Source organism: Haplochromis burtoni, unplaced genomic scaffold (assembly GCF_018398535.1).
Source record: "Haplochromis burtoni strain Fernald_Lab_line unplaced genomic scaffold, NCSU_Asbu1 Contig_114, whole genome shotgun sequence".
Classification (NCBI taxonomy): Eukaryota; Metazoa; Chordata; class Actinopteri; order Cichliformes; family Cichlidae; genus Haplochromis; species Haplochromis burtoni.
The window spans coordinates 566,465-591,149 of record NW_024582475.1 but is presented as its reverse complement, the minus strand read 5'-3'; the positions used below and the strand labels follow the sequence as shown (position 1 = coordinate 591,149).

The 24,685-nt window shown below is 41.2% G+C and overlaps 2 protein-coding genes across 2 annotated transcripts; one reads left to right on the top strand and one right to left on the bottom strand.

The window, feature by feature from the left end:
- On the top strand, positions 1-10,332 carry LOC121814987 (electron transfer flavoprotein subunit alpha, mitochondrial-like). Its single transcript, XM_042223553.1, has 12 exons — positions 1-153; positions 2,147-2,296; positions 2,819-2,900; positions 3,249-3,331; positions 3,554-3,653; positions 3,805-3,915; positions 4,057-4,158; positions 4,290-4,358; positions 4,450-4,532; positions 7,887-7,952; positions 8,839-8,919; positions 10,073-10,332. Exons 1-12 carry the CDS (start codon positions 115-117, stop codon positions 10,106-10,108), a joined length of 1,002 nt encoding a protein of 333 aa, XP_042079487.1. The 5' UTR covers positions 1-114; the 3' UTR covers positions 10,109-10,332.
- A 114-nt stretch (positions 10,333-10,446) lies between these two features.
- On the bottom strand, positions 10,447-19,087 carry LOC121814986 (transmembrane protein 266-like). The gene is made up of 9 exons (XM_042223546.1): positions 19,077-19,087; positions 17,531-17,751; positions 16,394-16,467; positions 15,439-15,495; positions 15,081-15,219; positions 14,402-14,517; positions 13,833-14,025; positions 12,222-12,284; positions 10,447-12,142 (listed from the first exon to the last, which is right to left on the bottom strand). Exons 1-9 carry the CDS (start codon positions 19,085-19,087, stop codon positions 11,505-11,507), a joined length of 1,512 nt encoding a protein of 503 aa, XP_042079480.1. The 3' UTR covers positions 10,447-11,504.
- Between the last annotated feature and the right edge of the window lie 5,598 nt (positions 19,088-24,685).

The following is a 24,685-nucleotide window of genomic DNA, read 5'->3' as shown; positions in this document are numbered from 1 at the left end:
TTGCGGTTCTTGATCGAAGCTATCTCGCGAGAATTCCTCGTCGACGTCAGATGACCTTTGGCACAGTTTTGTGTCTGCAGGACTGGAAGCGAGCTGTAGCTTTCGGGGTCCAAGATGAACAGAGCTCTTAACAAATCAAATCTGAAACATTTGGTAAGAATAACGCTAACACTAACTTACAATGAGGCATTGCATTAATTGGTTAAATCAGTTTTTAACAGTAAACGCTGGTTTCTTTGCAGCAGCTACTAGCTTGCTTTATGACTTAGCTACACATTACCCGGGTCATTGTCGTTTCCAGATGCAAGTGTGCTACAAGGAATTTAAACATGTGGCAGTATTAGTTAACATAATGCGACAATAAATCTGCATACTATCTCTACTTTGTGAAATAGCTTAAAAAGGAGTTAATATTTTTGGAACGAAAGCTAGTTAGTGCTAGCCTGGCTAGCCTTATGCTTATGAAACGGTTACGAAACTGCCACTTGCAGGTGTTACCAAAGAGTCAAAATTAAAAATACCTATGTCTGGTGAGATGTGTAGGCAATAAGTGGGAGGAAAAATGTAGTTTCCTTATGTATTTTGTATTTTGGGATTCTCCCTGTTATCCAATCAGTTTTTGTTTAACCCCCCTCCCCTTCCTCTTTACATGCCCTACCATAGTTAATGAGAATTTGGAAGGGTTACTTAGAAATATCTTAATTATTTTACTCATTATGTCAAAAATAACTAGCTTGATCTAGCTTCACAGGCCAGTATCTGCCAGATTAAACCACCTATATCACCTTGGAACTGCACAGGTCCAACCTGCACCGAATAGAATAACATCGAATAGAATTAAACTTTATGGTCATTGCACATGTCACAAGTACAAGGCAACGAAATGCAGTTTGCATCCATCCAGAAGTGCTTTAGCCATGATATAGATATATTACAAAATATATATTAGCAATAATATAGGTATATAGATATATTACAGAAATGGGTCTGTTATAGGTATGAGGGTACAAAAATGGGTCTATTATGGGTATGTTACAATGTACACGGTATGAAGGTATGTTATGAATATGCTATAACTATAAGTATGTACAGGCTGTAGTGGGTATACATTGCCGTAAAATAAAAGAATTGAGGAAGTGTTTTTTTTTTAGCATTTATTGATTGCACGGTATTTATAAAGTTTTGCAAATGTTTTGTGTTATTTTTCATGCGTATGCTATAGATTCATTATTAAAAATTCTTTGGATCTGACACAAATCCTCTAAAATACATCAAACCTGATAGAAACTTGAACTCATAGTAGATTACGTCATGAAGACAGAGCACTTATAGGTAGGTTTCTGAAACTCAAATCTGTTATTTAATTTAGGTGGAAACTATAATTTTCTGTCCTCTGTAACCCTTGCGAGTGCTCTATTGTGCATATAATGTTTTTCACAGAAAAAAGATATTTACACTGTTCTGTGGGAACCCCTGGTTGAGTTGACATGGCCTGTCCTTTTTCTCCATTTGCTGGTCTTTATCTGAATATGACCTTTGCGTCACATGGCTGGTTAACTTTGTCAAGTCATGTCCAGATGAGGCTTGCAGCATCCTGTTTTACTTTGACTGAGTGAGATGCAGCCATTTTAGAGGCTGCACTGAAAATTGTTTGCCCTCTATCCGGACATTATGCGTGCACCTTCCCACAGCATTTATTTCTAAAGATGATCTCAGACTCTGTGTCAAAATATTTAATGCACAACCATTTATTCTAAATAATGCATGTATAAACACAGGTAAAGCATTAGGTAAAAATTATTATGTAGGACATTTGCCAGTTATACAACTTTACTGCTCACTCTTGAACACATGACATTGGTCAGTTGATACTTATGACATTGGATTGTGTGGTAGAAATAAAGATAAAGTGAATTCAGCTTTTCTGCTCAACACTACTCCAGGATGATTGTGCTGTGATGATTATGGTGTCTGTGGTCAATTTTAGGTAGCAATATCTATCTTTTTTTTTTCAAATGAGAAACAAATTTGATAAGAATACAGAAATCATATGTTACCAAGCATGTATTTTATTTTTAATCTCTTTAGGCAGCAGAACCAACAAAACAGTGATATATTATCTCATTTTGACTGATTGTGTTTTCAGACTGGTCTCCTGCAGAGGTTTCAAAGCACCTTGGTCATTGCAGAGCACAACAATGAAAAATTAACTCCTATTACCCTCAATGCCATTACGGCTGCTACTAAAGTGGGAGGAGAGGTGTCTTGTCTGGTTGCTGGAACAAACTGTGCAAAGGTAGGTAAAGCTTTGGATGTGCAGAGTATGTGTGTGCGTGCATGTAAATGGAATAACTAAAATGACGACAGATTGTGTTGCCATTACGGAGCAAACGTGAAGTAAATATTAGTTAAACCGATGACAAACTTGTTAAGGGTGCAATAAAAGTGGCTGATAGCAGGAAATCTGGTTCTGACCAGAGTGGTGGTGTGCTGATAAAGTTACAGACTCACTCCTGCTGCCACAGGCACAGTAGGACAGGCTTTATTCAGCACTTCTTCCAGCTTTCCAGAGCTAAAATTGATTGGGTTTAATGTAAAAGTACAATCATGGAGCGCTTAGATGGAGACTAAATTCAGCTTCCCTTCCCCCTTTATTAAACAACAAAGTAAAACAAAACGCAACAAAGGCAGGCATGGATCACCTCTGCTATTGTTGGTGTGTTTGTGCTTCGCTATCGGAGTAGGATGTTGTAGTGTGTATTTTGCTGCACACGAAGATATGCACAAAGAAAGTTGGATGTCGTTTCTGTGTTTTCAGGTTGCAGAGGAAATCAGCAAAGTGAAAGGTGTGAAGAAGGTCCTGGTGGCCCAACATGATTCTTACAAAGGTGGCCTACCAGGTATTGTTGGCGCTTCTTTTTTAAATATTTGCCAGTCTCTGTGATGTGGTAATTAACTTGCACAGGGAGTAATAATGTATTTAATTAACCGCTCATATGGTTAAGAGATTAAGAACAGGTGTCACAGCATTCGTAGTATGCCATCTGCCTAATGTTGTTTCTGCTATTGGACTATTTATTATTGAGTGATTTGTATATATTGTGCTATTTCCTAAATCTGTAACATATTGTATTGTTAAACAGTCTAGTCTGTTTCTGTTAATGTTACTGTATTGGAACAACTGTAACCCACATAATTTCCTTACGTATTAATAAAGTATGCTGATTCTGATTTGTTTGTTTTATTAGAGGAGTTGACTCCACTTATCCTGCAGACACAAAAGCAGTTCAACTTCACTCACATCTGTGCTGGTGCCTCAGCTTTCGGAAAGGTAAATCACAGTAGACAAATGATGCTCGTATAACTTGTATTTCTGTATTTTATTACTATTTAATTTTTTTGTCTAGTCACTAAATGAATTAATATTCTATTGTGTATATTTAACTGAAATCAGAAGCTCTTACTTGATGCTATTTTGTGAAAATCCTGCTGTGAACAAAATGCCAAGCAACATCTCTGTGAACTATACTGTGGCTGCCTTCCTCTTTTGTAGAACCTGCTTCCCAGAGTGGCTGCCAAGTTGGACGTCGCCCCAGTTTCAGATATTATTGAAGTCAAATCTTCAGATACTTTTGTTAGGACCATCTATGCAGGTAATCTTTTGTAAGCATGTTGTGATATAGAGATCTAGCATTCTCACTGAGTTACAGATTTGTTGAACTGCATCAGTTTGACTTTCGCTTTTATAATGGAAGTCAGCTTTTTTGTAATGTAGTCATCTAATTAAATGTTGGGATTAAACAGGAAATGCCCTCAGCACTGTGAAATGCAACGAGCCGATCAAGGTCTTCAGCATCAGAGGGACTTGCTTTGAAGCCGCTCCAACAGAGGGAGGGGGTGCTGCATCAGAAGAAGGTGTAGTAGCTTACAGATTTATCCTGAACACGCTTAGAAACTAGGTGAAATTTTGGATGATGTTCAACAGCACCTTATTTGTTTTTATGTTTGAAATTTGTTTGTTTGTTTTTTATTGTTACTGGTTTGTCTGATCTGCAGTGTCTGCTTCCTCTCCGGTTGGAATTTCTGAGTGGCTGAAACAGAGTCTGACAAAGAGTGACCGTCCAGAGCTGACAAGTGCTAAAGTTGTGGTGTCAGGAGGTGTGCAAAAACTGTTGAAGTTTGAATTTGGCAAAATATTTTTTTTGTAACATAGACTTGCTATTGTATAGTTTAACAATGTGCACAGTAGACTAATGGTTTCTCCTTTCCTTTCTTTTTTCCTCCCTCAGGTAGGGGCTTGAAGAGTGGAGAAAACTTCAAGTTGCTTTATGACCTTGCAGACAAAATGAATGCTGCAGGTATTCTATTCTGGGAAAGTTTGGGTCATTTATCACTTTGCTTGGTTGCTTTTTTTGGCCCCATTTTAATTGCAAAGTGTTCTTTTTCCAGTTGGTGCATCCAGAGCTGCAGTGGATGCTGGCTACGTCCCTAACGACATGCAGGTTGGACAGACTGGCAAAATTGTAGCACCGGTAGGTTAACAAAACAAACTACTTTTGATTGGTTATAGTGAAAATTAAGGTTTAAAAGGGGACAAAGTCTGTGTAAGTTTGCTTTTGACTGATGCCTGTTAGCCTTCATGTAGCAAATCACTATGATTATGATGGCTGCTATTCCTTTTTTTTTTTTTTTTTTTTTTAAATAAAAAGGTTAACTTCCCATTATGTGATTCTGTCAGGTTACCCCAGCTGTGATTACCCACACATTAGGCCTCACAAAATATACATGATGGCACATTTCAGGCGCCTAAATGATTTAGCTGATCCATTAAAATGGAGTGCAGTGGATGTCTGGTCAAAGCCCCAGACCAGTCCAGACTGTCCAAATTAGATTTTTTTTAATGTTATGACAAGCATTTGGAATTTGGCTTAGTTAATTAAATACAGTCTAAATCTGGTTAGTTTATTCACCCCACCAATCTAAGAATGTTTAGTGATTCATTTTATTCATGTAAGATAAGCTCTCCTATGCCAATTAAAGCAAATGTTATCATACGGTTTAGTGTAAACATCAGAGTCAGGTGTCCTGGAATCATTTCTGTAATCAGAGTTCTGATGTTGCTCTGTATCAGAGTTTTAGGGTTTAAAATAATAATAATAATTGGCAGTATTGGCGAAACAATACAAAACATGTCTGTCTAGAGATTTGTATGTCTATCTTAATTTATTTATCTGACTAATTGGAATCAGTTAGAGCTGTGTGTGAAAAGGGCTCTGGCTGACTGACATAAAAGTCATTATTGTGTTATTAAGATATAAAAAAAATAAATAAATAAAAAAAACTCCATTTGGAATGACAAACTATTTTAAAAAAATGTGCTGTTTCTTGTGGAAATTGCAAACCTGCAGAAATATATATAATATATATATATATATATATTTATAAAGAAGCTGACTGCACTCCACGAGCGTCTGGCAGCACAAATGAACCAGCTGCTAGTTAACGAGAGACACCCGGAATGGCTAACCGAAGGTCGGACGGTCCTGATCCCCAAGGACCCCAAGAAGGGACCGGTCCCCTCCAACTACCGACCAATAACCTGCCTCAGTACTACATGGAAGCTCCTGTCAGGCATCATATCGGCTAAGATGAACAGGCACATGGGTCAATACATGAGTGGGACACAGAAAGGAATTGGCAAGAATACCAGAGGCGCAAAACACCAGCTACTGGTAGACAGAACAGTCAGCCGAGACTGCAAGACCAGACTGACCAACCTGTGCACTGCCTGGATTGATTACAAGAAGGCCTATGACTCAATGCCCCACAGCTGGATACTGGAATGCCTAGAATTGTACAAGATCAATGGGACCCTAAGAGCCTTCATCAGGAACTCAATGGGGATGTGGCGTACAACACTAGAGGCCAACTCCAAGCCCATAGCACAAGTCACCATCAAGTGCGGGATCTACCAAGGAGATGCTCTGTCCCCACTGCTGTTCTGCATAGGCCTGAACCCCCTCAGTGAGATCATTAACAAGACTGGCTACGGATACCGACTACGGAACGGAGCAGTTGTCAGCCACCTCCTGTACATGGATGACATCAAGCTGTATGCCAAGAGTGAACGAGACATCGATTCACTGATCCACACTACCAGGCTATACAGCAATGACATTGGAATGTCGTTCGGACTGGAGAAGTGTAGTCGGATGGTAACAAAGAGAGGGAAGGTAGTCAGAACTGAGGGGATTGAACTACCAGAAGGCAACATTGCAGACATAGAGGACAGTTACAAGTACCTGGGGATCCCGCAGGCAAATGGGAACCATGAAGAGGCCGCTAGAAAAGCTGCAACCACCAAGTACCTGCAGAGGGTCAGGCAAGTCCTGAGGAGTCAGCTGAATGGTAAGAACAAGATCCGGGCCATCAACACGTACGCCCTGCCCGTGATCAGGTACCCTGCTGGGGTAATAGGCTGGCCAAAGGAGGAGATAGAAGCCACTGACATAAAGACAAGAAAGCTCCTTACCATGCATGGAGGGTTTCACCCCAAGTCCAGCACCCTGAGGCTGTACGCTAAGCGGAAGGAAGGGGGCCGGGGACTGGTGAGTGTCAGCACCACAGTCCAGGATGAGACAAGGAACATCCAAGAATACATTGGGAAGATGGCCCCAACTGACCGAGTGCTCAGTGAATACCTCAGGCAGCAGAAACCCAAGAAAGAGGAGGGAGACGAGGAACCATCATGGAAGGACAGGCCCCTGCACGGTATGTACCACCGGCAGATAGAGGAGGTGGCTGATATCCAGAAATCCTACCAGTGGCTGGACAAAGCTGGACTGAAAGACAGCACAGAGGCACTAATCATGGCAGCACAAGAACAAGCTCTGAGTACAAGATCCATAGAGGCTGGGGTCTATCACACCAGGCAAGACCCCAGGTGCAGGCTGTGTAAAGATGCCCCAGAGACAATCCAGCACATAACAGCAGGGTGCAAGATGCTAGCAGGCAAGGCATACATGGAACGCCATAACCAAGTGGCCGGCATAGTGTACAGGAACATCTGTGCCGAGTATAACCTGGAAGTCCCAAGGTCAAAATGGGAGATGCCCCCAAGGGTGGTGGAGAATGACCGAGCTAAGATCCTGTGGGACTTCCAGATACAGACGGACAAAATGGTGGTGGCTAACCAACCGGACATAGTGGTGGTAGACAAACAGAAGAAGACGGCCGTAGTGATCGATGTAGCGGTTCCGAATGACAGCAATATCAGGAAGAAGGAACACGAGAAGCTGGAGAAATACCAAGGGCTCAGAGAAGAGCTCGAGAGGATGTGGAGGGTGAAGGTAACGGTGGTCCCCGTGGTAATCGGAGCACTAGGTGCGGTGACTCCCAAGCTAGGCGAGTGGCTCCAGCAGATCCCGGGAACAACATCGGAGATCTCTGTCCAGAAGAGCGCAGTCCTGGGAACAGCTAAGATACTGCGCAGGACCCTCAAGCTCCCAGGCCTCTGGTAGAGGACCCGAGCTTGAAGGATAAACCGCCCGCAGGGGCGTGCTGGGTTTTTTTTTTTTTTTATATATATTTCTTTTTCATCTGACTGGTAGAACGTAGTCAGTCACGTTTGTAGAATGATGTTCTTATCCTCTGAAATTTCCGAGTGCAACAATAACCCTGAACTAAAATATTCATATGGTATTAAATGGTTGGGAGCGTTCTTCCAAGGAAGGTTCAGGAGATGTAGTAATGGCCGACCCTTTCCAAGCTCATCTAGAAACTATGCAGCCAGAATCCATGGCCTAGCCTTGAGCTTAAACTTCAGATCCTAAGCATGTAACACATGTAACATTTGCCTGGTTGTATTGTGCTTTTCATGTTCACAGGAGTTGTACATTGCTATTGGTATCTCAGGAGCCATCCAGCACCTGGCAGGAATGAAGGATAGCAAGGTAAAGTCACTGGAGCGGTGTGTGCTCCATTTTCTATTTTTCTGATTTTCTTCTCTTAACTTTGTTAGTTTGTAATAAACAGAATGGAAAGTTTCACTTCTAATATTAATTTTTTAAAAATAATAAAGTTGCACTTGGTGTTCTCTGGTGACTTAACATTGTGATCCAAAAACATGTTTACCTGGTATGGTTATGCTCAAAATACCCACTGAGATGATTTTGACCTTTGCTGTGGGTTTTAATTGTTTTTGTCTTGTTTATATCATGAATCTTTTATGTTAGCAGTGGGAGGAAAAATTCAATACATCTCAAATGCATAAATAGAATGATATTTTGCTTGGCGATGTTGGATCGATACAGGGACATCAAATATTGATATTTTAATAAATAAATTAAAATACTACGAACAACAGGCCTAATCTCGCCTGATAGACGGCATCCTTTCTGCAAACATTTGGAGTCTGATTTGGAGTGACTGCAGTTGCTCCCAGAGAGAATGCTGAACGTCTGCAAATAGTTATCATCTAATTTATAAATGCAGACAGATTGATTCTGACTGATGGTAACATGTTGGCAGTCTCTTTCAATGGGCATCGCTCGATGGGACTCACACACGCACAACTGGCTACCAGCGTGTTTGTATTTTGGTTGTATTCTTGTGGAACATGAAGAAAAAAAGAAGGAAAACGAATTGCAAGAATTGCAAAACGTTCAAAATCATAAAATTGTGTCAGGCGTGAAGCATCATATTAAAGTCTGCCCGTTCACAACTTTGTTTTTTAAACAATCCGTTTTCTGTGTCCATTGTGAAAACTAAAGTAAAATCTAAAGAAACATAAATGTAACATTTTGGTTGTTTTTGTCTCTTTTTTTTTTTCCACTTCAGACTATTGTTGCTATCAACAAGGACCCTGAAGCTCCTATTTTCCAGGTGGCTGACTACGGTTTGGTAGCCGATCTTTTCAAAGTAAGCCTCTGGGATTGATATGGCTATAATGATGTCACTATGATCCCACATTAGGAAGCAACCAAGCAATGCCTGGATTTACTTTGTATGTTTCTCGAGTCGTGAGTGATAGCCAGAATATAACATTTGCTCTCTCCTGGATAAATTTTGCATGATGCCTTATTCCACCTAATGGAAATGTGCAACCGTTGAATTATTAAATTCTTGAATTAATCTGAGGAGAGTGCAAGCTATAACTCTCCTGATATCAGAAGATATAAAAACAGATCAATAGCTTACAGAAGTTGGCTTCAGTGTGGTTTTAAAGCCTCTGCTTGCCAGGCCTCTTATATGCTCAGTTGCGTTCAGGTGTCTAGCTGATACTTTGGGATGGTGAGCCAGGTGTACTAGCATGACTCAGTGGAGTCCAGTGCTGCCTGCAAAAGTCTGTTTTCATTTGTGTCCTGGTGATCATGTTTTATTTAGGTCCTCAGTAGTGCCTGAGCAGCCCAGGTGTCCTGACCAACTCTGTAGCAGTGATTAGTAATAATAGCTTGTGGCAGCAGAGTTGCGACCTACCGGGCAATGAGATCATCTTACGTGTGATCGTTCCACAGATAACTGATTAAAATGGATAGGCTTTCTACTACTGCCTCCAAATGGTGAATTGATACCCAGCTGGGTAGTGTAGTGGTAAGACTACACACCTTCGGAGTGGGAGTCACAAGTTTGATTCCCACCCGGTATCCAGTAAGGGTCCTGCCTAGACCCCCCCATGCTAGAAACCAAGCCCTGGAATGTCTGCAGCCTGTCCGCAGTTCGGACACACGATTTTCACTACATGTTGTACTCTGATTCTGATGTGAAAGTTGCTCAGCTCACCAGAACAACAATTTTAATAGCCTCGCACTTATATTTAGCAGCTAAAAGAGGCCTTTGAATCTGTTTTTTCTAAACTGTACAGACTACATTATCAGGGTTGTTATTTATTTTTTAGGCCAGAAGTCTTTCTGAATTCATCATTGAATGTTTCAGTATCTGCAGCCTGGTGTACTATTGATAAATTTCCGAGTACCAACATGCAGCTGAGAAATGTAATGCAATGCATTTGTTGAACAGTGCTAGTGCGAAATAGTGGACCAACACTAAATGTCTTCACTGTTTTTCTTTTAAGGCTGTTCCTGAGATGACTGAAGCTCTCAGCAAGTGAAGAGAGACAAACTCCCACCAGAATCTGAGAACGACCAGTCTCCACCTTAAGAAATATTTAAAGCTGAGAGTCCTGCTTGCAGAGAATTTCATTATCTTCTCTCCGTTACTCTCAGCAAATACATTGTACTTACCTTTTGGCTGGAGGTTTCCTTTTTTTGCTTACGGTAGCACATGTGTTATTTGTATGTAACTTTCTGGGACATTAAAGGAGATCTTTGGAAATTCTCAGCTCTGTGATTCCTTCTAAGATGTAGCTCTTCGTGCTGACTTAGAGGTTATGTGACTAATGACATGCTCTTAGAAAGTTTATTTAATTGACACTAATGACTTGTTTTATTAACTTGCCATGTTTTTCACTTTATTGGGTTCTTTTTGCAATGATGTCTTTCCATGATCAAGATAGAAAGTACCTGTTGACAGAACAATAAACAGACTTTGCAATATGGTGGCAAATCTGAGAGGTTCATGCTATTCTGTCCTCTTCAGCATTTTATTCTAGCTTTCGAGTCCCTCGCTGTTTTTGAGCTGCGACTAGATGACCAAACCCAATCTGAAATATTTACACAACTTCCAAACATTAAAGTAATACAAAGAAAAAAAGATGGACCTGAATTGTGTGAAATATGTCATGTGTAGGTAGGTTTTTCAGTTAGCTTGTCGAGTGATGGTCATGCCATAGTTTGCAAAATCTCAGACATTGACTCAGCTGGGTTTGGTCGGTTTCCAGTCATGGCATCTGGATAAAAACTCAACACGAATCATCCATCAATCAAAAGGATTCTGCACTCTCTTCACTCACAGAATTTAGATTAAAAATGTTAACGCAAATATAGAAACGGATTAGAAAGAAGATCCAATGGTACCCTGCAGCAGTCCATCAAAGAGGACTTTTCTTTATGAGTTTGGAGATTCTAGACAGACAAAACGGCTCATATACATATTACACTCAGAAAGAAACTTTCACTTTATATCTCAAATCAGTCCCTACACCATTATCTCCACATCTACAAAGTGTATCAGAGGAACTAAGCCCTCAGCACCATCCTCTCACTGGTTTCATTTCCTAGAAATCAGACTTTAATGTATCAAAAGTGATTTTCAGTTTTGGACAAAAGCCCCGTTGCTGGTTTCTTTTAGTAAAAGTGTTTTTATGAGTCTCAATTCCTGATAAGTGTTGCCTGATAACAAATCTGCTTCCCTCTCTCATCCATGCCCTTTGTTTGTGCTGCTCCCACGGGTTCATCCTCTCAGCTCCAGTAGTACAAAGAGGATGTCAGACATACAGTTTATGTGCCAGTGACTCCCAGCAGCGAAGTTTGGGAATTTAGTAGAGCAATAATTTTTGTGGCTGAAATAAAGAGCGAGTCCTGTGAAGTTATACATTTTACAGGCTCTTATGTCTCTGATAGACGGTTGATTTGAGTATCTACTGGCCCCATCATCCTATACTTCTCCTCTAGGAGAGGCTCGTTACCCTGCAGATGGATGACTGTCTTGGAGTTGAGTCCGACTCGGCTCTCCTGGTTCCTCTTGTTGTAGATGTTGACCCTGTGTTCCAGCTCGGGGCTGGTTTTTGTGGAACCTGTTGGGCTGGGTGGTTTCAGGTTGACGGGGTCGAGGCCCTTTTGTGTGAGACATGAGTCCTCAGACAGAGAAGAGAGCAACTCCTGCACCACAGCGCTGGGGCTCCCTCTCGGCTGAGTGCCCAGAGCCAGAGGGCTGCTGTAGGGCGGAGGGTAGCAACGTTGGTCGCTGTAGTCTGTGGACGTGGAGGCCTCGCGCACCGTGGAGCTGCAGTCCATGGTGGAGCCAAGTGTGTGGCTGCTGATGCTGTGCTGACGGGTGCTGAAGCTGGCGCGGGACACTGTGGTTGTGGAGGCTTCGCTGACCGAGCTGCCTGTGCGCTGCAAACGGCTGGACGGCACCGCTTCGGCGCTTACCAAAGAGGGCGGTAGCTGACTCGGGTTGTTAGGCAGGTGCACATCTATGGCTGCTGTTGTAATGACTCGCGCTGGGTCTGGGATCCCTGTGTCTACAAAACAAGACAATGTGTAAGAGCCTGAAATATTGTGGTGCCACTTTGATTGAAGAAAGAGTCTGCTGAAGCTTACCACTGCTTGGCTCACTGTAGTACTGGCTGATATAGTTGTTCATGTCATCTTGACCATGATGATCTAAAAAGACAAAAGAGGAAAAATGGAATTCAGAGTGAACGTGGAAGCTGATCTGTAGTCCAAACTAAAAGCATGGACTACAGATTATTTGTTTGTTCATTCAATGTTAATTTGCAATTGATCACAATGCCTAAAAATTTTACATCATCATAGAATTTTATTATTACAGATCTGTCATTCAGTATTTTCTTCATCTTCTTTTCAATTTCCAAAAATCATGAATATAGTTTTCTTGACATTAAGGGACAATTTATTAACATCAAGCTACATCATAAGAATTTCAACTACTTTGAAATTGCATAATTGAAATTGTGTATGACTGGTGACTTGGAATACAATAAAATCTAGACACTCACTAACCAATAATTTATTGAGTCCAACTGTTCAGCTGCTGGTTAATGCAAATATCTAATCAGTGAATCACATGACAGCAACTCACATTATTTAAGCATGTGGAAACAAGACGAACTGCATAGTAGACACAAACTGTTCACACACTAAAAAATATAGAAAAAGTGTAAAACTTAAATACAGTTAAAAGCCCAAAATCTATGCCCTCCTTCACATTTTCAAAACATGTTCACTGGGGCCGGATTGGAGTCTTTGCTGGGCCGATTCTGGCCCCCGGGCCTTATGTTTGACACCAGTGCTTTAATTTAAATGAAAATAAACTCTTTCAAGTACTTGTTTTATGTGACAAAACAGTCCAAATTGAAAAGGTGATCATCTTACAATCACATAAAACATAAATCAGGAAATTGATTTTATTACAAAATATGAATTTAGCAAACGTTTTATACTTTTTGGTTGAAATATTATTACCACTGAACAACTAATCAGTAATTACTATTAATATATTAGCTTACAAATTATTTCAGCTCAATGGTAATGAACACTTTTGGTGTGTGGAAATGTTTCACAGATAGTAAATGAGTCAAACAGTTTCTCTTAAGTGCTTTCCAAGGTCCCAAAGGACCATCACCAGATGATCAATACCACATGAGTATATGAGGTTCAGGCCCAGTTAAAAGGTTGTCTGAGTAGAAACACTGTGGCTCAGATGTATGATAGATCGCACTGTGATTTATAGCTTTGATAAAGGAAAAGCCTCAGTGTTTGGAGCCCTGACATCACCTGTACTGACAGTGCTTTGTTGCTTTTAAGTCCTGTAAGTTATGACCTGTCACTGTGTGAAAGGTTTATAGTCCATCTATGTGCGGCACCAGAATTTTGATGTGGACTCTGAGCTGAACGTTTTTGAAAACAGGACACTGACACTGTGTCGTGTATGTTGGCCACGATTAATGGCCCAACACTCCACCATGAAGAGCAGAGCAATGTTCAAGGTTTTTGAGTCAGAAGGGATTTCTTTCAAAATTTCTAACCAGCCCAAAGGTTGGCCAGGTTCTTTTAGTCTACAAATTCCCCCTTCTCCATGTGTAAGCATGGACGTGATTTACCACGGAAAGCGCAGCCTGGACTCCTTCCCATGCACACAGGTCGTTGATAACTTGTAATACAAAGAGCTTGGGTATTCTGGACAGTTACCTGCAGCACCCCCAGGCTCTCTAACTTTGTTTGGCCTGTGATGCTCAGAGGCCCCAGGGGCCAGACCGTCCACCTCCTGGAAACTGCTGCTCTGTTTACCCCACACATGGTGGATCTGCATGGCTGCTTCACGCTCGGCAACAAGATCCAGGTCCTGCTGAGCCAGGTGGGCCCTGAGCTGCCTGATTTCAAACTAACAAAAGAAAAAGATGAGAGAAAAGGACAGAGGAATTCAAAATAAGACACACAAGTATTTTGAACACAAACAGTCTTTGTCTTCATTTCTGGATTGAAGTGGAGAACACAGTGATGTTCACTGTTTTATTTTGGTAATGTGACTTAAAACAATGACAGAACCGCAACCCCATATATTGCTCTGAGGTATTGCATAGTGCTGATTATGTGATATCCAGACTGCAGCAAAAAGATTATGCATATCGATTGTCTTATCATCTTTGTCCTTTTGAGTGCAGATTTATTATTTTAGTGCACATCACTTTGCTGCCCTCTGCTGGTCAGACACAGCTATAAAGTTGCACGAGGGATAGAGAAGAGATAAGGACATATACGGCCTGTTCTTGGCAGATCTGGGTGAGTCGATCAAGCTGTTCCTCCCTCACAGCCTTGGCCTTCTCATACTGTTGGATCTCCAGCTCCATTTCCACCTTTACTTGCAGGACATAGGCTGGAAGAAAAGGACATATTACACTCAGTAAGATATTTTTATCTTGTAAAATAAAAGCCATCATATTTTCAAAGTTGGTGCCAGATGACATGGACTACTACCTGCAAAGCTTGTGTAAAAAGAGCTGTATGTTTTAAGAGAAGATTTGAAGGAATATTTGGAGTGCTTTAGATTTCACAGCATCATTTGAGTGGTTGGTGTAGGTGCTGACAGCTGACTTGAAACAGAAATGTTTTTTTTTTTAAAAAAGTATCTCTTAGAAAAACTATAAGAAAGGACATGAACATGAAAAAAGGATTTATTTATTCTCTCTAAATGAAAATACTGAAAAAATGATCAAATTATTTGCCTATAGTGGCTTTTCTGTAAGTACTGAATCCATTATCGCATATTATGTCCTTCTACTATCATTACTGGTAAAAATAATAATAAAAAATGATAAAAGTCTCAAGTGAGCCAACAACCTGCAGATTAAAGAGGCTGATACCACTGGGTGCACTATGCATTATCTAACTGACAGTAAAGGACAGGATGTAGGGGACACCAGGCCCTCCCAGCCTTACCGTCAATGATCCTCTTAACCCTCCAGATCCGCAGCGTAACGATGAGACCGATAGCATCCCAGGGGCTGCTGGGGCCATTGGCCACTGTGGAGGCCACCATGGGGGCCAGAGAGAGTACGATGACAGCTCCATCAAACACCTACAAACGCACACACACACACACTCACACACACACACACACACACACACACACACACACACACACATCACACACACACACACACACACACGCACACCAGGTTACTGATATACTGCTCTGAGCTTATGTAGTTGCCAGTCTGAGCTATGACATTGAAGGAATGACACTGCAGTGAAAGAGGGCCCCAAGTCAGGACTAATGGGACTCACGGGAGCCTACCTCTACTTTGTTCTCGATGTAATCCCATATCCCCAACACCACGATCCTGAACACGGTCTGAGACAGTAGGAATGGGGGTGGGGGGCAGAGATAGGGACAGTGAGCAAGTTACAAAGGAGCAAGATGGACGAATACAATCACAGCTAAATTGAGAGACGGAGAGAGAGAGACAGAGAGAGATAGAGTGCAGTCTGTGGTCATTGTCAATAATAAACTGGACATTTCATCCCCTCTTTTATTCTTTCAGTGCGAATTCATCAGTTGTATTCACACGCAGCAAGAGCAAAAATTAGAGGCACCGCACTATCTCCTTCTGCTGACACAGCAGCGACTGCGGAGAGCAAACAAACCTCCATCTTCTGCCATTCTGAACAAACTCCACAAACCAGTCAAACTGCTGAATCCACTGCTTCAGAGTAACACTGAGGGGTTCCCTCTGTTGACTCCAGCGAAACAAAAGTTACCACTCAGATGGTCAAGTTTAAGAAACTAAGACAAATGCGGCTGGCTCTGAGGAAAACGGTGATCAATACAATACAATGAACTTACCTGGGGCCTCGAAATTATTTAAAACTGGCAGCACAGAAAAGCCCGAAGGGTTCAGTTTAAAAACAAATGCCGCAGATCAATCGAACAATCTAAGAAGGAACCGGGCGTGCCAGCTTTAACAGCAGTGGTTGTACGTGCACATTCAGGGTATGTGTGCACGATTTTAAATCTTTTATATATGAGCGCCATAAATGGAGGTGTGCTCTTGTTCACCTGCACTAATCACAATCTAATCATGCCGTGACAGAGGGCATCGGGCATTTCATGGCGTTATTAGTATTGTAATGAGAATCTGCCAGTGTAACTCACTTGCCCACACATACTGCACAACGTAGCATTAATCAAGAGGCAGCTGCATCAGCTGTAAGCGAGACTGTTTTTTTGCGTCGAGTGGAGGAAGACTCACCTCAGTGAAGAACACAGAAAGAATGGCCAGGCTGATCCAGTGGATGATGCTGGCAAACTGGAATGCATTATTAACTAAAGGGAATAAAAAAAAGAGAGGAAAAAACTGATCAGGAGATAGCTGTGGTTAAAGGTTGATGCTGGATTTTGTTAGGAATATAACAAACAACCTGCAGTGTACATGCTGCATAACACTGACAGGTTGCAGTAAATCTGTGGAAAACGCAACTGAAGAATGAGGCATCATGACAAGTATGAAACCAGTGCATACTGTGCATGCACGCGCCTTCTTTCTATTCATCAGGCTAATTGTGGACAAGCTCAAACAGCACTACGCTGTCAGCTGAAGCGCTTCTCGTCACGCCCCACGTCTTCCCCATCTGTCTCTGTTTGCTGTGCTCAGTGATCTGTCTATCAGTCAATTCATCTTCCTCCAGTCCTCCCCACAATCACCCGGCAGCCGACTCCGCGTTGCTCGATTCCTTTGTCCGCTATCTCCCTTCACGCATTTGTCTCACTTTCCTTTTGTCTGCTCAGTGAGTCGGTCCCGGGGGAACAGTAAAGACCTGAATGCATTTGGATATTGCTGGTGTAAGACCATGTGTGTTAGCCCTCTGACATCAAAAAGGCCAACGCTCCCGACTCTCTGCTCATGACAGATGAGGATGTCTCCACCGAGCCAGATAATGTAGATAAAAGGTGATACTGGGGTGAGATGGGTCGGACTGGAATTTCAAGCACCTGCCATTCAGTGTTAACTGTGGAATACTAATGGAAGGTTTTTTTCCCCCCCAGACCGTGATTGATCAGAGCCTTGGGTCCCAGAACAGATCATAAATGACACTCTCTCATTACACAGTAGATTTACGAGATGAGGTTAGCAGCGATTTAGTTTCTTTGCAAAAACAAAAACTTGCCTGAAATGTATTCTAGTCAAAGTTCTTTACTTATAAAATAATATATTATACGATTTTAAAAATACTAATAAATATATATTATCATTGTAGTTTTGACAAGGATTGCTTAAATTCACATTTACGTCACAATGATTTTCATTGATGATTCATTTTATGCAAATGAGGGTGTATCCAGTTTAAAAAAAAATCCCAGCCACATTTTTCCCTCATTTTTCACTCACACTGTAACAGCTTGGTGTCTATGAGCAGCTCCAGCAGCAGCAGCACCACCACCAGAATGACACAGGCCACTAGGAAGCAGTTGAAGCCTGCCGACAGCAGACAGACCTGCCACAGCGCTGCCCTTCGTCCACAGCATGGCTTCAGCCAGTTTGACCTGAGTGGAGGGGGAGCAAGGCGGTGTGAGACACAGAAAGGCAAAGAAGACACGGCGTGAGTCTCGCTGAACAGAACTCAGATCTGACGGGAACACTCAAGGTCGAATCAATAAAACACACGGAACATCAAAATTGAGCAAATTTGTAGTGTATTCAACCTTCTCAGTTCAGAATTCTCCTAAAATGTTTTTCAGCAGAGGGCACTATTCCTCATGTAAGCCATAAAAAATGCAAGAAATGAATGCTGGAACGAATTTACAGTCTTAGATTTAAGAATTTTAAAAAGTGAATGTGAATTATAAATACACAGTTCGCTAGGACTGAAATGATATATAAGTATGAAGAAATTGTAAGTATGAATTAAAGGGTGTCCTTTCCCTCAGTTCCTCTTAAAACTTCTCTTTCTGGCTTTTTCTGCAACCTTTCCTTCAGTTTTTAAGGTTTGTTTTTTTCTGCCATCACTAAGCAGTGTAGTTAAATCAATACCAGTCACTAATTGTAGACAGTAAACATATATTTAGTGCTAAAACATCAGAGCACCAAGAAAGGAGGTGAAAGGTCACTCAAGTTTAAATTGAAATTCTTGTCTCTGCTTTTCACTGCTTGAGAAGGCAAAACTTTCTTTCAGGAAACTGTCTAGCTTGTTGACTTTTTTTGTTAAGAGCCTGGCTGAAAGTTAACTTCTTGGTTCCCTCGTGTTTGAGCTCAGTATGACTGACTGGTTCAATAATGTAGCTCTCCTGGTACAACAGTGGGGCTGCACTTGCACCATTTGGAGGATGCATATACACACACATGACACATATACACGCATGACGCAGATGTTTTCTTAACTAAATGACAATTTCTTCAACTTTGTTTTGTTCTCAGCACAAGAATTGTTTCTCCTCTCATACCTGCCTGCGCGTTTGAGAGTGAAGTAGAGGCAAAGCTTGCATTAGTTGGACTGCCCGATCCCGGCTTTGATGCACTTTACATGCTATTATTCCCACTGGTGCCTTATACAGCCATCTCCACGGTGATATATGAACACTCCATTAGTCTGGAGTGTCCCTAGTGTGCTTCTTCTTTGCACAGGTACATTGTGGCTGAAGATAAGTGTCACACTTGCCTTAAATCCACCCTTGAGCTCCATTTCAAGTTTTTCCAATCAGAAACTGACCTGTTGAGATGCGTAGGGAGTTATGGGCGGTAAATATTGATACATTTGCAGGAGCCACACAGGGCTTTTCCAATGCGTGTACAGTCATGCATCCAACCAGGCACGCTAACCAGAGGTACTCTAAACAGGAAAGTGTGTATGCGCACACACGGGGTTGCCATCTTTTTTCACAAGCATCACTGAGAAAGGCAGTGCTGTCCTTTGAAAATAACCACTATCTGTTGTTACCTGTCCCCCATAGGAGTAAAGCTACGGGCAATGTCTGTCAGAGGAGAAGAGAGGATGCAATTTATTCTACTCTTTCCTTTGCTTGAGCTCAGAATGAAGGAGGCAGACACTGAGAGAGAGAAAGCGGGGTGCAGCCGGTTCAAAGGCATTGGGATTCGTCCAAAAGAGAATCAGAGAGAGAGCCAGAAAGGAAGGAGGGGCAGTTGGAACAGGAAGAATGAAAACGAGAACAGAGAAAGATACAAATTTAGTTCAAGGATTTTTCTCATTTTTAGGTCCTTTTTGTAATTTTGGCCATCAGTCCTATAGATTGATTTTTTTGCAGACAAGAACAGCAGCATTGTTCATATCTATTTTTACCTTCAGAATCAATTATATACATAAATTAGCTGTAATGGTGACTTATTTGCAGCCTGTATGACTGACTGCTGTTGTTTCTTAGACCTTTTGTTTTTTCATTTCCCTGATGCTTCCGTTTCAGAAATGGCTTTCGTAGTAGTAGGCGATCCTGAGCAGTGCTGCAGTTTTGCAGTTACAGCTCTGGTGTAGCACAGCTTCATATCCTTTCTATCCTTCACCAAGGTCAGCAGAGGGGCTGGAGCTTGGCCCCACTGTGCCACTGCTCTCCCAGTGGCTCTCGGCCCTCTGCAACAACCCTCTGTACCAGCCAATACTAACAGATTAGTAGCTCAACACCTGAGGTGACAAAGAGGTAGTTCAGCATAACGGTATCATTAGCAAATACCTCGGAGACTTTCCCCAGCACCAATCCGTTCCCAGGGAACAATGTCAAACCCCATCTGCCAGTGGAGAAGAGCCAAGAAAAAAAAAGAGAAAGATTTACCTAATGATGTGCCTCGCACACAGTCACAGGACATTTGTGCACCATTAGTTAGATAGAGTGAGATAGAATGAGCAACACACACGCCAAGAGAGACACCTCACTTATCTTCATGTTTGAAAAGCATGATTTAACTCATACTGTGTGGAATCATAATTCATTCAGACCTTTCCCACAAGCCAGGCAGAAAAGGTATTAATTTAATAAACCTGTAAAGAAAAACCCTGTCTGGAAGCAGAGTAAATGGCAGTGATGGATTAGCCCAAGCTCAGAAACTTAATTTTAGGGAAATCGCTTTAAACCTTGAACACTGAGAACCTGAAGTATTTATGAGGAAGTGAGGCTTCAGTGATGGAGCAAGCCAAGGAAGAAAATCACCTCACTCTCTTGCGGGGTCAAGTCAGGTTCAGACCAAATGAGTAATACCTCAAGGATTTCTCATGCACGCATATAATAAGAAAAAGAATTGGCCTCGTCCTCTTTTTTTAGTTGTGTGCGTATTTGTCACACTTAAAAGTTTCTGCTCGTTAAGCAAGTTTTAATGCTTCATAACCCAAGTAAATAGAAAATACAGTTTTTAAATGATAATTTTATATATTAGGGGGAAAAAATGCCCCCTAAACCTAATAACTGGTTGTGCCACCCTTAGCAGCAAGAACTACAATCAAGCATTTGTTATAACTGGCAATAAGTCTTTCAGATCACTGTGGAAGAATTTTGTCCAACTCTTTCTTGCAGAATTGTTTGAATTTAGCCACTTTGGAGCGTTTTTGAGTGTTTTGGGGCCAATATAGGATGATGGCAAAGCATCTCAATCAGATTTAAGTCTCCAAAAGCTTTATTTTGTTTCATTTCTTTTTTTTCCTTCAGCCCCTGGTGGCCGGACATTCTCTTTCAGGGTTTTATGTTAGAGAGCAGAATTTATGGTTCAAGTTGTCCAGGTCCTGAAACAGCAAAGCAGCCCCAGACCATCACACTATCACCACCATGCTCGACTGCTGGTATGATGTTCCGTTTATGAAATACTATCTTAGTTTTAATCGAGATGTAACAAGTCTCAAACCTGATAAAGTTCAATTTTATCATCAAGATGGTTTTTTTTTTTTTGGGCAAATGTGAGACGAGTCTCTGTTTTCTTTTTGCTCAGCAGTGGTTTTCTCCTTGGTGCTCTCCCATCAATGCCATTTTTGCCCAGTCTCTTTCTTATTATTGAATCATCAACTCTGACCTTAACAGAGGTAAGTGAGGCTTGCAGTTCTTCAGATGTTGTCCTGGGTTCTTTTGTGACCCATTATTGAGTTGAGAATTATTAATTTTGGTAGGTTGGCCACCCCTGGGAAGGTTCACCATCAACCACTGTTCCAGGTTTCCTTGCTGGAGTCCCAAAGCCCTAAAAATGGCTTTGTAACCCTTTCCTCCTCCCCCCCACTCCCACCCTTACTACTAATGGTAGTTAATGATTTAACAAGGGAGAGCATTTACTCTTTTTTTCTTTTTTTTAAACAAAGGAGCAATTAAGTTTTTAAATCATCATTTAAAAACTATTTTGTCTTTACTTGGGTTTTCTTTGTCTAAAATTAAAATCAGTTTGATGATCTGAAACATGACAAATTATGACAAATCTAAAAAAAAGAAGTGCCTTGTATGTGCACAGGGAAACATCATGTGTATACTTTAAGGGACACTGTGTACAGAGGAAATTAAAGAATTAAAGATGCAGGGTAGCATGAACTGTGGACAGGTTTATAAAGACATCAATGTACCAGTGGCTGCAGCGGCAAAAGATCGAAGGGAGTCCGGCAGCAGCGGAGAAAAAGGGGATTAGATCATAAGATCGATCAATGCTGTACATGATGCTGGCTGCAGAATGGCCACTATAGTAGCAACAAAGTAGACAAAGACGTTAAGCAGAATGACTGGCACTGATGAAAGTGTCTGGTTGCTCTGCTGGGGCCCATTCACACAGATGGGACAGCGTTTTGGCTCCATCCCCAGCTAAGTAACTCTCACTGAGATGAGGATGCTAGGAGCATGTCTTTTATTATACTGTCTCCAGTAATTGAGACAAGATAAAATACAGCGTAAACTCATCAGGTACAAGTTAGATGGTAATTAAATAAGGGAAGTGGTGCTTTATTTGTGTGTATAAGTTTGTAGGGTAGGAGAGAAGGGGGGAGGCTGCAAATGGGAAAATTTATCCAGAAGGAATGAGTGACTATGAGCTCCTCAAAGGTATTGATTAATTGATTACAGCACACACACGCACACACTCATAAAGGGAAGCAATAAACAACTGCAAACATTAAGCACTAATATACAGTTGCTCTTGATGCTGTCTTGTAAATTACCTTCTGAAACTCTTGACTGGCTATTCAGTGAAAATAAAATAAGGACACCAGGGTGCAGAGCGGTGACATTTGCCATAAATTCACCATTAATTATGATTTAGGTCTAAAATACATAAAGTGTCCATTCAATACCAGGCCAAGACCCAGATCACTGCCTAGTGGCCATTCAGAATGAATGAATGTGACCACTGGTTTCAGGTTACGAGCACAGAACATGAGTTTAACCAAACAGATGCAGTATTTGCTCCTTAGATTAATTTTATAAAGCTTCTGGGATGTGTGTCTATGAATTAAATGACTTACAAATCATCAAAATCATCTATATTTCATTGAAAATAGTACACACAGATATTAAAGGTTGAATCTGAGACACTATTCATTCATTCATTCATTCATTTTTTATTTTTATTTTTTTACATCCACACCTCAATTAGTTACAAAAAGAGCAGATAAACTGACAGAGAAAGATGTCACCCTCTTTCCCAATAAATAAATACTGGGGAAGGTTAATCTCTGAAGTGTAGTGGTTTACAAATTATCCTAACAAAAGGTGGATCCCCTGATTTGGTCTTGTGAGGAAACCAGAGTACACAAGGAGAACCTGTGTAGACATGGGGAGAACATACAAACTCCAGATGGTGGATTCAAACCTAGGGCCTTCTTCTTGTGAGACAAAAGTGCTAACCACTGCCCCACCGTGACGTCCAATAATGAGTTTCAACTGTTAAAATGATTTGTAAATTATCAGCCCTGCATCAGACTGTAAACCTGTCCAGGTCGTGCCCTGCCTCTCGCTCGACGATAGCTGGGATAGGTACCAGCCCACCCATGAGCCTGAATTGAATAAGATGGATGGAGGGATGGATTTGTTGATAACTGGATTCTGCATCCTAACATCTTTGTGCTTACACATGTGCATTGCACATACAGCTGTATGGATACTTTCATCTAAGTGGTTATGTTGATATCCTATGTTCTGGTTTAAGTTGCAGACATCGTGTGGATCTATCTGACAGCAAGACATTTTTGAAGTGCTGCTTGACTCAGATTGTCTGTCTCCTCTCAATTTCTCTCGCCCTGCTCAAATAACTATATAGCCCTGTGGTTCCTCCTCTATAAACTTGAACCAATTCGCACCAATCTGCTGAACTCAGCAGGATCGGACAGGGGAAAATGGACCACAACCGTGTGCGCCTGCAGGCTACTCCACAGCAGCACTGAGAAGACTTAATCTCATTCAGGCTCTTCAAGCACTCTGCTTTACACCTATCTCTTACCTTACTTTTTTACACTTAAAGAGGCATTTCATAATAGATACGATACAGAACACTGATTTTTTTTTTCATACTTGAGAACTTCAGTTTCCTGAGAAAGCACTGCCCAGATTTATTGAATATGAAATCAAATGCCTACTTACAACCTGTAAAATGCCCGATGAGTCATCAAGTCATGTCTTATTAGAACCAAAAGAAGGAAAGAAACCCTGAAAGAAGAAACCAGCTAAGCAGCAAATCACCTTAAGTGCTGCTAGTAATATCTTACAAATTCCTATCTGACAAATTATCTGTACTAAACCAAGGTAAAAAGATTTATTCAAGATTTTAAAAAAATATGGGTTTATTATTGAATCATATACTACTAATAGACCAATACAGATAATTATTTTAAGAATGTAAAAATTATCATATGTATACATCATATAATAAATTCTTTGTACTTCATATTTTATAACAAATACCTAGTAGCAAGTTTGACTTTTTATTACTTGTGGCATAGATTCAACCAGATGCTGGAAACATCCCGTGATGATTTTGCTCTATGTTGGCATGATAGCATCACACAGACACTGCAGATATGTTGGTATGAGATATCTCTCATTTCACAATGTCACAAAGGTACTCTATTGGATTGAGATCTGGTGACTGTGGAGGCCGTCCGAGCATGGTAATCGCATCATGTTCAAGAAACCAGATTGAGATGATTTGAGCTTTAGGACATGAATCATTGTCCTCCTGGAAGAAGTCATCAGACGATGGGTACACTGTAGTCAGCAACAACACTCGGGTAGGCTGTGGGATTTAAATGATGCTCAGCTGATATTAAGGAGCCCAAGGTGTGCCAAGAAAGTATCCCTCAAAACATTACACCACCATCACAAGGTTAAACAGCTAATACAAGGCAGGATTCTGCATTAAGAGATCCTCTTCTGCATACCTTGGTTGTAACGACTAGTTACTATTGGCTTCCTATTAACCCAGAGCAGTCTGGTCATTTCGCTCTGACTTCTGTCATCAACATGGCACTTTCATCCAGAGAACTGTGGCTCACTGGATATTTTTTCTTTATCATTCTCTGTAAACTCTGTGGTTTTGTGATAACATCCTAGTAGATCAGCAGTGAAATACTCAGCCCCATTCCTT

Bases quoted from the DNA above. Each gene is read 5' to 3' on its own strand.
- LOC121814987 (XM_042223553.1), top strand. From the start codon at position 115: ATGAACAGAGCTCTTAACAAATCAAATCTGAAACATTTG. The intron at 3,332-3,553 runs GTAAATCACAGT...CCTCTTTTGTAG, and splicing joins GTGCCTCAGCTTTCGGAAAG to AACCTGCTTCCCAGAGTGGC. The intron at 8,920-10,072 runs GTAAGCCTCTGG...TTTTCTTTTAAG, and splicing joins TGGTAGCCGATCTTTTCAAA to GCTGTTCCTGAGATGACTGA.
- LOC121814986 (XM_042223546.1), bottom strand. The intron at 15,496-16,393 runs GTGAGTCTTCCT...CTACTGTCTCAG, and splicing joins TTTCTGTGTTCTTCACTGAG to ACCGTGTTCAGGATCGTGGT. The intron at 15,220-15,438 runs GTAGGCTCCCGT...GTGCGTTTGTAG, and splicing joins ACATCGAGAACAAAGTAGAG to GTGTTTGATGGAGCTGTCAT.